We start from the raw sequence: 12,852 nt of genomic DNA on the forward strand, positions 1-12,852 counted from the left end.
TCACTGAGGAATCCTACCCCAAACTGTGTTAACAAGGATTTACAAACAAAAACGTCAGTCAGTATTTGAGCAGACGTTTCGTCATTTCCACCGTGGATCATTCCACGTTGACGCTTCCCAGTTAGATAGACTAGTATGACGGCCACAACAGCAACCACCGACTAAGCTACTAGTTCCCTCTTAAAGTTCTTCATACGTAAGTAACAGAACTGAGATGTAAGAGGCTGATGAGTGTTTGACTTTTAGTTTTTACTTGCAATTTCTGGTCAATCCGGTCGCGGTTTGGTCAATAGAAACACTAGTCTCATGTGCAGTCGTATTCAAGTTCCTGACGATACAAAAACGGTAGCCTGCGTGGACCTGAAAGTAATGGGGAAGGGGATTCCGGGCGCGCGAGAAGCGCACAAAAACGGCTTCAGACCATTGAAGGACAAGATAGATTGGAAAAAATATCCTAGGCGAAAAAAGTCATTTTCCGCTGGACGGTGTATCTGAGACCTGATCTATCAACAATAACCGAACAAGAAATTTGTTCACAAGGGATTCAACCAATTCAACGACCTGCTCCCAGTTGGCTTGTTGGATGGTAAGAGCGCTGCACCGGTATCGCAGAGGTCAAGCCGTTCGAATCCCGTACAAGCCTGAATTTTTTTCAGGCTTTCTTTTCGCAAATGCAAAAGTTGCGTCTTTAACTGTAACTGCGATGACCTACTTTCATATATAATATCCTGTTAGTTACTAAAAGTTTTTAAAGTTTACTAAAAATGAGAAAAACGAAAAGATAGTTGTGTTATTAAACGACTGACTTATACATCTTTGCGTGCAGGAGCCTGATTTTGCCCTTTTTTTTTTTTTTTTTTTTTTTCCTATGGGCAAATGAAATCCCAGCAATCAAAAGAAAAACATGTACAGTAACTTTGTTTGACCGTGGTGGAAAAAAAGGGGATATCGGGCACGTAAAAAGCGCAACTCTAAGGTGAGGTGGAGGGGGGGCTAGGGGGGTGGGCTAGGGTTGTGGTCTAGCGCCCAAATTCTCTTCCCTTTCCCTTTCGAACACCTAGGCTATTGAAGAAAGTCAAGAAATGGAACACGAATTTCCTTTTGGGATGTTCTGCCCAGAAAAAACAGGACTACTTTTTCTGATGTTCCGTTGCTCCCGGAAATTTTCCGATAGTCGTGTTTTCTTTCTAACCCTGTTCTAACCGGATTTTCCGAAACTTTTTGTGGCAAAAACTGATTGGTGCTTTAAATATAACGGTAGGTACCTCATATATGATATTAACCATCTCCCCAGGTCTTCTCGGTCAGAGGACTAGAAAGAAACGATATCGAGGCAAATGTGATCCTCTTGCTTCCAACATGGCGCACGCAAAGGACACGTGTCGCCCTTTCGGGTTTTTAGTGTCTCTTTTGGCTGTTTTTCTCGTTTGCTTCCACTTAACCGAAGCGGGAGGAAAAACGCTTGTCCTTTTGGATAATTCCAACACAAGAGAGACTCATTCTATCTTTTTTAACTCTCTGAAAGGTAAGAACGAAGTTTGGGAACAGCAAGCCACTAAAGAACAAAAGACTGCTCCTCATCATATTAGTTGAGATCAGTTGATTTCCTTTCACCTTGCGCAACGTATTTTTTAATCTATGTAATGCGTCTTTTTTGTTCCCGTATAAGAACATACGTGTATTTTTAGATCTATAATAGTGTATCCGAGGATACCAATGTCTCAATTTCATAATGGTAACAGGACTTAGTGGAGTCTAACTCGGTCTGTAATCATACAAGCAATTAACAAAATCGGACGACTTTGTAGCGGGAGTCCGATTTGGTTAATCTGTCCTATTAGTGCTGAATTTAGGATAGTTGATAGCCAATTAGATTTTGTTTTATGATTAATAATGGAGTTAGTGGAGTCCAATTTGGTCTGTAATCATATAAGTCATTAACAAATTGGACTCCTGCTGCGCAGACATCCAATTTGTTAATGACTTATATGATTACAGACCAAATTGGACTGTAATTTAATCACTCGTATGATTATAGACCCAATTGGACATTCTGTGACCAATGAATGATTTTCGGAGACCCTCGTTATGCGCACAGGATTCTGGGATCACCAGGGGGCAAACATTGCAAGTCACTACAAAGAAATGTATGGCATAATGTAGTTTCTCCTTCAAAGGTAGTGCCTTTGGACATAGAATAATGCATTTTCCTTGTGATTTTGTCAGAAGCGGAGGTGACTAATATTGGTGCGATAAAGTCTATCGATAAACTCATAAACTTTATGTTTACTGAATTTACGCAGTGATTTACATGAAGAAAAGGTCTCAAAATATATAGTGCAAATTGAATGAAGTAACAAAGTGATGTTCTCATGGACTATAAGAGTGCTCATACTGTTGAACTAGAGCAGAATACAATTGGACTGATGGAACTGGATTAAATCTTAAACATTTATTGCTACTCAGAGTTTCATGCCTCTTGTGTTTTTGGTGAGGAGAAATTAGCACACTAACGTGGGAAAGATGTTTTTGTTTTTTGAATGTTATAAATCAATACCTACCTTCGATCGTTTCGATTGTTGTCACAACTGGCACAGCATTGTGATTGCCACCAAACTGAGTGTAGTGAAGCCAGGGCTCAACATTAGCGGCTGCCCGCATGCGTGGGGTAACTAAAATATTATCCGGGCAACAAAGTCTTCACTGAAATTTCTGTGAAAGTTGTAGGTTAACATGACTCAGTATTTTTGTATCAAGTCTATCTTTTGAACTTTCAAAACTGTTTTATATTTGTGAAGGTTTGTATTTATGTGCATTGTGCGCGACTGCGTGAATTAAAAAAGAGATTGAAATATGATCTTAAATAGCCGCTGCAAATCATTTTCAAAAACTGGAATGTTTTTGCAAGCCTTTGATAAATGTTACCACAAAACGTACAGCAAAAAATAGGTGTAGATAATGCTGAATAAACGAGATAGAAAACACTACAAACTTGCAAAGTAATGTCACGTGTAATTTGAAACCTCTTGCTTTTCCAATGATGGTGACTTCTTTCAGTTTTTACTTCATGCTATAGCGACCTAACATTTCTAATGCTGGGAGAAATGTGGTGAGTTTAATATCGAAGGTTTTTCTGGAGACTATTAAATTCATTAATCACAAATTTACACAGTTGAACCTCCTTCAAGCTCAAGTGATCATCCAAAATGTGAACACAAATCAAATCCTTTATCTCCTAGCCCTAATTATTCATGGATTAAGGCTAGGAGACAAAGGAAATTAAGAATCAACCTTAGTTAAAAAATTTTGACCTAGAGCATAAACATCAGAAACAAGAGGTAACGGATTGAAATATTTAGTAAACAAATTCAAACTCCTTGACACCCACTTTTCATGCTCATATTAGATACATATCTGTGCATACCTATGGATTTTCCACACGATAAAAAATGTATTGAAAATCAGGACTAGACCTCCAGGCTGGTTTGCCTACGAACTACTGGGCCCCTGGGCAACCAGGGGCCTGCAGACCTGCTTTTAGAAAAACCCTATTTTGTTATTGTAATAACCATTTTGAGTGGTTGAAAAGTTTTTGATCCAAACCGGAATGTTATTTACAATATATGTAATGATTGCATGGGAATTGCAGTTTGCAATAAAGCTGTAAGCTTTGCCAAAATGAGTGCTACACTGTAAGTGTAAGAGAACTTGTTTATTGAACTACCGGTACTTCTTGTTTTCTAGAAAGAGGATTTGATCTAGTTTTCCGTGCTGCTGATGATTCAAGCCTAACACTTGTCAAATATGGAGAATTCCTGTATCAGCATCTAATCATCTTCTCCCCATCTGTGGAAGGTAACCTCTAGTCAAAATGTTTTGCATTGGATGCCTCATAAAATATTGAAGCCACCTGTTCTGTCCTGGTAAAATCTCCTTATACGGGGTGGAGTTTGCTTCATACCCTTCAAACACCTACAGGAGGAAAGCTTTTCAGTGTTACATACTTTGAGAGGATGATTCTTTAGCCTGTTTTACAAGGTTTTAACATAATGACATGGGTGTTGTCAATAGGATTTGTAGGGAATAAAGAACGAGCACTGGAGTGCTTGTAATGAATTTAGTTCATGTTGTTGAACATATCCTATTGCTATCACTATATGCTGTTCTTGTAAAATAATCACAGTATCATCGTCCTCAAAAGAATAGATATTTGTGTATTACCTATGTAAGTCAGTTTACATACTATGATTTGTCAGTCTGAAAAGATACACAGTGTATGGCAAACACAAAATTTTCAACGTACACAAGATTGGCCTGATAAGTCAAAGTTTGTAAATTTGGAGCTGGCAAATTGGCCAACAATAATGGTTTAAGTAATTCTGGCATTTACAATATAAATTCACTCTTGATAAACAATAATAGATTGAAGGCTTGTTTGATGAGAATTGTTGATGTTTTGTTACATCTTTTCTTAATTTCAGAATTTGGTGGATCTCTTAATGTAAGAGCCATAACAGACTTTATTGATGGAGGAGGGAATGTACTAGTTGCTACCAGCTCTGCCATTGGTTAGTTAACCTCTTTCTTTAGTAGCTAATCAAAGTCTTCATTTTGCAAAAATGAAGCTTAACCAGTTTAGCTGCTGAACACATGAGGGAAGGTAGTCTTTTCTTAATCATAACTGTTGATGTTTATCAGGTGACCCTATCCGTGAACTGGGAAGTGAGTGCGGTGTGGAATTTGATGAAGAGAAGACCTCTGTAATTGATCACATCAACCACGATGTCTCTGATTTGGACCAGGTAAAACAATAATATTATAAATAACTTGAACATACCACAATTAGCAGCTGTGATTTAAATAAAATTGGTTGTGATCTTTATATAATCTTGCTAATATCATGTAAGACAATGGGGAATATAGCTGATTCATTAAAGGTTGCTTTTAGCATTGGGCATTTGGGCATGCAGAACAATACAATGATTTGCCTGACTGACCACCAAACAATAGCTTCCTAGTGCCCAATTCCCAATGTCAAAAGCAACTTTTATTGAATCAGCTATACATTAAGGAAAAGCCTTTTGCCATTGAAATAGGCAAAGGTTCCTTTAGTTCTGTTTTTTAGACAAAAGACTGTCAATGTGAAGATTTGTTTAGTGTTACTACAGTAGTAACCGGGTACACAAAAATATATTATGCCGATTTATGACTTTTGGGTTTTTTTTAGGCCTGTAATGAAAATGGCAACACTTTATTGATTCCTGCAAAGATTGTTTGAATGTTTATTTGCAGCACACACTGATAGTTGCTGACCCTTCAAATGTCATTAAAGCAAACAAAATAACGGGACCTCAGTTTACAAATCCTTTGCTGTTTCAAGGAGTTGGGTGAGTTTAATTCAGTGACTGGCAAATTTTTGTGTTAATCTTTGGTCACTCAGTTTATGGAACTTTAAGCATACATCAGAATTGTAAAAGTGGGAGTTTATTATGAGAGATCATCCCCTCTCAACTAAGTTCTTGTTTTTAAGTCATACAATAATTATTTTTTGTCAAGGTAGATACTTGTTAACTTAAAATAACGTTTGAAACATGTTTAATTTAATTTTAAATTTATTCTATGCAAATGTAAGAAAATTTCTAACCAAAAAATAGTAATAGGAAAATAAATTTATAAATAAAAACAATTTTTAGACAGTGATAAAAAATGCTTTGTTTTTAGTGCAAGGGCACCTAGCTGTTCAAGCCAGTTTACAGGCACTTAAGCTTCACACATCAAGTAACCACAAACAGTTAATAGAACAAATAGTTGTAATTTAGCTTAACGTGGTAAAAAACCACAGGCAGTAGGCAAACCAGCTGGCTAACTGTGACTACAAGTTACGCATGGCTGAGTAGTTGAACTTGAGACAACCAAGAAACAAACCCAGCTAACAAGAAAGAGATTTGATCTCTGATGTTGTACTGACCACTTAGCCATGCTTCCTCCCTTATCCTCTTTTAGAGTAGAACCATCAGGACAATACTTTGTAATATACATACTGAGATATACTCGTTGAAAAGCTGTGTTGTAAATTTTCATACGCAATCAGAGGAGCGAACAGTGTTTATCACATGTGAAAAAAGTGATACATCCAATCAGAATTGCGAATGATGTTTTTTTCACATGTTAAAAAATGATACATCCAATCAAAAGCTAAAGAGGTGTGTGAGTTTCGTACCAAAATTCCCACCTTTTGTCGGTGTTAGCAGCTTGCAGCGCCCTTGCATTTTGAATTGCTTCAACCACAATGCAGAGCTTCTCTTAGGCCCGGTTCAGATGCCGAGCTTTTCATTGGCCAATCCTAATAAGTTGAATTAAGTACAGATGAAAACTTCAGCGTCCAAAACAATTAGGAATGCATATTTCAATTTGGCTTCCGCCTAGCATGGCCAGGAACTTAGACTGTGGAAATGACTTCGATTGAGACGCCAAGCTTTTCATGTGCCTATTAACCTAGTACATAAATCATAGTAACATATTTTGCAATCAGTTTGATCAAAGTGAGCATTTTTCTCCTTTTGAATCTAGTTCAGCTTGAATTAAGATCAGCGTCTGAATCAATTCAGCCGGTCAAAATAATTTAGGTGACCCTAATTCAAATTAGGTCCGGCTCATTTTGACGTCTCAACTGGGCCTTCTAAAAAAGTGAAAAACATCTCAGAAATTGGAGTGAAATAATTTTGTATATTTCATTGTGGATGAAGAAAATTGTGGAGAGCCAGCAAATCAACAGCAGAAGGGGAAAAAGAGAATGAAAAGTAAGCTAATTTAAACCCATTCGCTCCTGGAGATTTTGCCGAAAGACGTGGATCCGCAGGGGTGGTTACAGGCGGTTCAGGGGCAAATGGGTTAAGTTGTACATGTACTTTTTATTGGAGCTGTTTTTTCAAATTTTCAAAATGGCCCTTTTTCTCTAATTCATTGATTTTTATCGATTGTACATGGAGAGCAATAGTTAACATGACTTGAAATTCCTGGATTGCCTCATATCCTTACTCTCAGTCTTTATAATTTGCGAACATTTGCTAATATATTTTGTTTCTTTGTCATTTTGCAGTGTGTAGTGGCAAATTTTAGCATTTTGGAAAGATTTGAAATAATTAACCAGCAAAATGATGAATCGTCTCAGTATGTATAATATAATAAACACAATACCACATGGAAAGTGCTTTGTACGGTATTTATGCACTAATTGTTTTGTATCAGAAATTGAACGAACACTTTCCATGAAGTATTCTACATACGTGTATGTATGGTTATTTAAATGGTTGTTTTGTTATTAATTTGTAGAATGACTGCTGATCCTGAGAATCCCTTGGTTCTAGAAGTGCTGACAGCATCATCCACAGCTTATTCCTACTATCCTGATGTCAAAATATCTGAGGTATAAATAATAAATACTGAGTAGTGGTAATTGTTGTGGGGTTTCCTGTGCCATCTATCTGTCCATCCTGTTAAAAATCAACTTCAAAAGGCAAAAGTAAAATCCTCCCGGAATTTGACTTGGTTGTGAAGGAAAGCCAGCTCTCTTGAAATGGCTGCTGCAGTGTGAAAATCAATTAACCCAATCACTACTGAATCAGAAGTAATAGTAATAATAATAACAATAAAAACTTTGTTTATACTGGAGATATCTATCAGCATTATACAGTGCTGGTCTTAACAAGATGTCCAGTAAATAGAATTTATAATAGTATTATTCTAAATTACATTTCAAAGGCACTAAAAACTGCAAAGATAAGACTACTAAAAACTAATAATAAAAATATTATGAACCACTAAAAACTATTGAAAACACTAAAAATAAATCCAACTAGTTACACTGTACAGTTATGATTACTAATGTCACTGTCTCTCAGTTGTTTAAAAAGATTAAATTTAAAAGAGCCTATAGATACTAGTTGTTTTCCTAAGTTCTGTAGGGAGTGAGTTCCAGTCACTTGCACCAGCAATTTGGAAAGTCTTTCTTCCTGAAGAAGTCTTAGATTGTGGTACATCGAGAGTGCCTTGGTTTTGCAGATTTCTGTTTTGGAGCTCAGCCCTACTGGTTAGGTAACCCTCTAGTTGCTTAGGGCAGTCTTGGTTGTTTACAATCTTAAAAATAAAAACTAATCTGAGGAATCGTCTCCTATTGTACAGTGTTAACAGCCCTAGAGTGTTCCTCATGTATTGTGTGCAGGTGGCTCTGCTGGCCCTCAGAATAACCCTCATGGCTTGGTTTTGAAGTCGTTCGAGTTTATTTGATAGGGACTTATTACATTCATGCCATACGGTAAATCCTTAATCAGTCACTAGGAGGTTTGTTTGTTTGTAGATCCTCAGAAGTATCTTTGTGTCTAAAAAGCCAGCAAGTCTATTTAAGAGTGCTATTTTTGGTGAAATTCTTTCAATTAACTGTGATATGTGAGGTTCCCAGTTAAGATGGCTGTCAACAGTCACTCCTAGGTATTTGAAGGTCTCAACCACATTGAGCTTATTGTTATTTATGAGTATGTCGGCACTTGACGTGGGAGCCTTCTTTGCTATGATCACTGGTTCTGTTTTTTTCGTGTTCAGTATCAGGTTTTGTTCCGCAGCCATGTAGAGATATTCTGGAGGTTAGAATTTATTTTGAGAACTGCGGTTTCGAGGGTAGGACTCGAATGATGAGTTTCAGTGTCGTCAGCATAAAGAAACACAGAGCTCTCTGGTGTTGTTGACACTACACCATTGATGTGTAGACAGAAAATGGTTGGGCCTAGATTGGATCCTTGGGGGACTCAATGGTAGACAGTTCTCTCATTTGAGTAAACCTCGTTACGTTGGACAAACTGCTTTATGTTGGTTAGGTAGCAATGAAAGCATGCACGCTTAGCACCAGAGATTCCGTTTGCTTTGGGTTTTTAGAGTAATAATGAGTGATCAATGAGACCAAAGGCCTTCTGTAAGTCTAAGAACACAGCTGTAGTGATCAGCCCTTTATCCTTTACCCATTACCATTCATCGACCACTTTAAGTAGCAAGGCAATGGTTGAAGAGTTCTTCGAATATTCAAATTGTTCTTTTGTGATAAGGCTGGCATATGATTGTAGCTGTTCATTTGCCAACTGCTCATGGATTTTTGACACTACAGGAAGAATGGAAATTGGCCTGTAGTTTTCTCTGTCAAATTTCACCCTGCCCTTGAATATTGGTGTGATTCTTGCAATTTTAAGCCTGTCTGGAAACACCCCAGATTTGGAAGAGAGATTAATCAATGGCGTAAGCAGCCTTGAACAAGGACCAGCAGCTGGTATACCCTCAGCACCTGTGGCTTTGGATCATGCATCTATTGTTTTAAGCGTTTTGAAGACTTCATCAACTGATAGCTTTCTAAAGTTTAAAATGAGTTTCAGCTTTGTGAGGCTCATTTTTATAGGATTCTTTAGTTTGGTGCTCGTGTTGAAGTAGGTTAGGTACAACAGTGATGAAGCAGTAATGTGCCGTATCATTAAATTTCATGAACATCCCCCATCACCCAGGCTCAAGATCCAAATTATATTAAATAGCTACTCTATATTTGAAAAATAGCCTATTAAAAAACTATTTTTAAAACGCTGGGTATTAACCCTAGGGAGTTGACTGCTAGGAACTAGGAGGCACACTGAAGTTTCTTTCGTTTTGGGGACGGTAGGGTACAGAGGGTGACTGGGCATACTGGAGATCTTCTTTAATAACGAGCAATCTACCTCTTCTAATACGTTATATATGTCAAGGTGGTATGAAATATATTTGCATTTAAAGCAGCGCTGTAAAAAATTCTGGACTGTTGTTAATTCAGGTATTGAGGTATAAACTTTCAAATAAAATACCATTTTAACATGTTTTTCTGGCATTCCGTTTTGTAAGTTCAGTGGCTCACTGATACTGATTCTCTACAATACATGAAGTTTTTGCTATAAATGCCTTTTATGAGACTCAATGCAAAATAAAACTTCAGTTCTTGAAGTAAGAATATACTGTTAGTTGAGATGAAAACTATTTACATACAGTGTGATTTACTTAAGGATGGTCGGTTCTAAGTAGTGACCTTTTTCAGTTACAGGATCAAATTGAATTAGAGTTTCATGTTTTCACTTGTAACTTGCTGGGTGTATGTGTTGTAGTTAATTTTATCTCAGGTAATTTTTAATTTTTCTTTTGTTTCAATTTCATCAGCATACATTACTAGACCATACCCAGAAACAAAAGAAAAATACAAATTACCTTAGGTAAAAAATTAACTACAACATATGGTAAAATAAAAACAAACCAAGTGAAGCAATATTTACTTAAAACAAATCTTGTAGATATCTTTATTCTTTTCTGTTGTCAGATCATTAATTTTTAACAGAAGCCTAACGGCTTTATTTTTTTCTTTACATAGTATCCTCATGCTGTTGGTAAGAGTACGCTGTTGATTGCTGGCCTGCAAGCCAGGAACAATGCCAGAGTTGTGTTCTCAGGCTCACTGGATTTCTTCAGTGATGAGTAAGTTTGCATTATTATATCCTTTTGATGGATCTTTTGATTAGTTCCTAAGAACAGTGAAATGCATTCACATGCAAAATAACAATTCATACTACAAGAGACATGAAGAAAGTACATGTGGTCTGTGTAAGAAGGTAGTGAGAACACTATTGGATTTTCACTACCGTTAGACACAGTACTGATCAAAGTACATGATTGTAGTGTGACCAACACTCTCTTAAAACAAGATTAGGGGATTTTGTTGCATTGTGAGCCATACAATAGTGGTGTGCTATTTAAACTGCATATCATGCAGCATTACAAATAATAATAGAACAAATTTGACTCTTGTAGTCTGTAAAATGCACAGCTTACTAAAACCTTTTTCTTAGAATTTTATTAGTAGACTCAGAAGTAAGTACCACCTTTTATAGTGTAGGGCAGATCACAGATGATACAGTGTAATAAACAGAACTAAAGCATCAGACTTTGTTATGGTATTGACTGTTTCATATTCACTTTCACTTTCCTTCAAGGTACTTCAACAGAGCGGTCCAGAGTGCAAAAGCTGGCTCGAAACAGTAAGTGCCTTCTGTTGCTTAGCCTCTGTTGTAACGCAATGGTCATGCAGGGCATAACAAAGTTGAGAGTTTTAGGTAGATTAGGTGTTCTGACAAAAACAAACGGAGGACTACAAAGTATCCAGTCAGGCTTAAATCTGTTTCAGAAGTATTGCTGCCTGTCCTAAAGTAGGGGCTGAAGACATTATACACTATTAATTTTATGAGGTGTAAGGTTCAAGAAGTATGGCATGGCAGATACCTGGCCTTAAATTGCTTGTCTCAAGATCTGGTGTTAAGCAAGCTAACCTTGACCAAGGCATAAATCACCTGACTAACAATGCCTGAACTTTGCTTGATAACAGGTTTTCCAAAGCTGGTAACCAGGAGCTTGCTATTGCATTAAGTGAATGGGTATTTAAGGAGAATGGTGTCCTTCGCGTCGGAGAGGTTAAACATCACCGTGCTGGGGAGGTGACACCTCCAGCTGCTTATACTGTGGAGGATGATGTGGTTAGTAGCTAGTTATACAAGTTGAAACAATGTAAAAATGAAACAAGGATGTTCATTTGAAGGGCCTGGTAGTGTGCCGTATCATTATTTTAGAAGGCTATGTTGTCTTTTCAGATGTTGGTCGAAGTTTAACTTTCTTTCTAATAGCCTTCTTACGCGGCATAAAAATTGAAAGTTTGAACATGAAACACATTTTGTTTCCACATTAACATCTTGAAGCATGGTTTGGTGTGATTATAAAATAATATATTTTGTTTCTTATAATTATGTCTAGGTGTACAGCATCAAGATTGAGGAGCTGGTAAATGGAAAGTGGGAATCATTCAAGGGAACAGATGTGCAGCTGGAGTTTTTCAGAATCGATCCTTTCATCAGAATCACTCTAAACAAGTCCAACGGTACACCAAAATAAATTTCTTTATAAAAGGCATTTAAGAGGTGCTGTAAGAAATGAAACAGCTTTGTTTTAAACTAAATAAATATAGCTTTAATAGTCATTGATTTTTCTTGTTGGAGTGATCATCAACAGCAAGCAAAAAAGATCCAAGTGTTACCCAGCCAATTGTGTTTTTGTCCATTTATTTGTTACACTTTTTAACATACATACGTATCTTAAAAGTAACCGTTAGACTTGTTTTTCTGTAGATGGTCTATTTGTTGCCAAGTTTAAGCTGCCTGATGTGTATGGTGTATTCCAGTTCAAGGTGGAATATAATCGTGTTGGCTACACCTATTTACATAGCAAAACTCAGGTAATAAGTCCTGTGCCCTGCATGTCTGTTGCTTCATTTTTATATCTACCTTTACATGCTCTCACTGCCTTTGTTTCTGGGTATAAAAATATTACTAATGTATTAAAATAACATTAAAACAAAGAATGATATAATAATAATTTGAACCAACGATGTTAGAGCAGAGGCTGAGGGGTCAAGGGGTAGCTGCCGCCCCCATTTTGGAAATTGTACTTTTTTTTCATGGGCAAAGCACTTGGGAATCAGTCAGAACTGCTTGCTTCTCAAAAGTAGCCAGCATTAATTTTTTTGGCTGGTGAAATCCCTTAATCCAACAAGTGTTTATTCAATAATACAAAACCTTTCAAAAGAATATATTAAATGTAGTTATGGCAGAAATTGTATACTGATTTTGTGGAAATGATCAAAATTAATTTTCTTTTTGTGTTTGGTCAGTTTTATGACATCTCTCTAAGTGATGGTGAACCTGTAATAGGTTTAACTTCCTGCTCGCAGACTAACATTTGGTAGTAGTCCTC

The 12,852-nt window shown here is 36.9% G+C and overlaps 1 protein-coding gene across 1 annotated transcript in view; it reads left to right on the forward strand.

Moving 5' to 3' along the window:
- Positions 1 to 1,330: 1,330 nt before the first annotated feature.
- LOC140945542 (dolichyl-diphosphooligosaccharide--protein glycosyltransferase 48 kDa subunit-like) overlaps positions 1,331 to 12,852 on the forward strand; it is a 12,806-nt gene continuing 1,284 nt past the window's right edge. Inside the window, exons 1-11 of the mRNA XM_073394558.1 lie at positions 1,331 to 1,525; positions 3,745 to 3,855; positions 4,482 to 4,568; positions 4,699 to 4,802; positions 5,293 to 5,387; positions 7,333 to 7,426; positions 10,427 to 10,530; positions 11,046 to 11,090; positions 11,435 to 11,582; positions 11,857 to 11,980; positions 12,228 to 12,334. Of these exons, the coding sequence (XP_073250659.1) occupies positions 1,360 to 1,525; positions 3,745 to 3,855; positions 4,482 to 4,568; positions 4,699 to 4,802; positions 5,293 to 5,387; positions 7,333 to 7,426; positions 10,427 to 10,530; positions 11,046 to 11,090; positions 11,435 to 11,582; positions 11,857 to 11,980; positions 12,228 to 12,334 (1,185 nt within the window). The 5' untranslated portion in view covers positions 1,331 to 1,359. The remainder of the gene's footprint in view (positions 1,526 to 3,744; positions 3,856 to 4,481; positions 4,569 to 4,698; positions 4,803 to 5,292; positions 5,388 to 7,332; positions 7,427 to 10,426; positions 10,531 to 11,045; positions 11,091 to 11,434; positions 11,583 to 11,856; positions 11,981 to 12,227; positions 12,335 to 12,852) is intronic.

This window comes from Porites lutea, chromosome 1, assembly GCF_958299795.1.
Source record: "Porites lutea chromosome 1, jaPorLute2.1, whole genome shotgun sequence".
In the NCBI taxonomy this organism is placed as follows: domain Eukaryota; kingdom Metazoa; phylum Cnidaria; class Anthozoa; order Scleractinia; family Poritidae; genus Porites; species Porites lutea.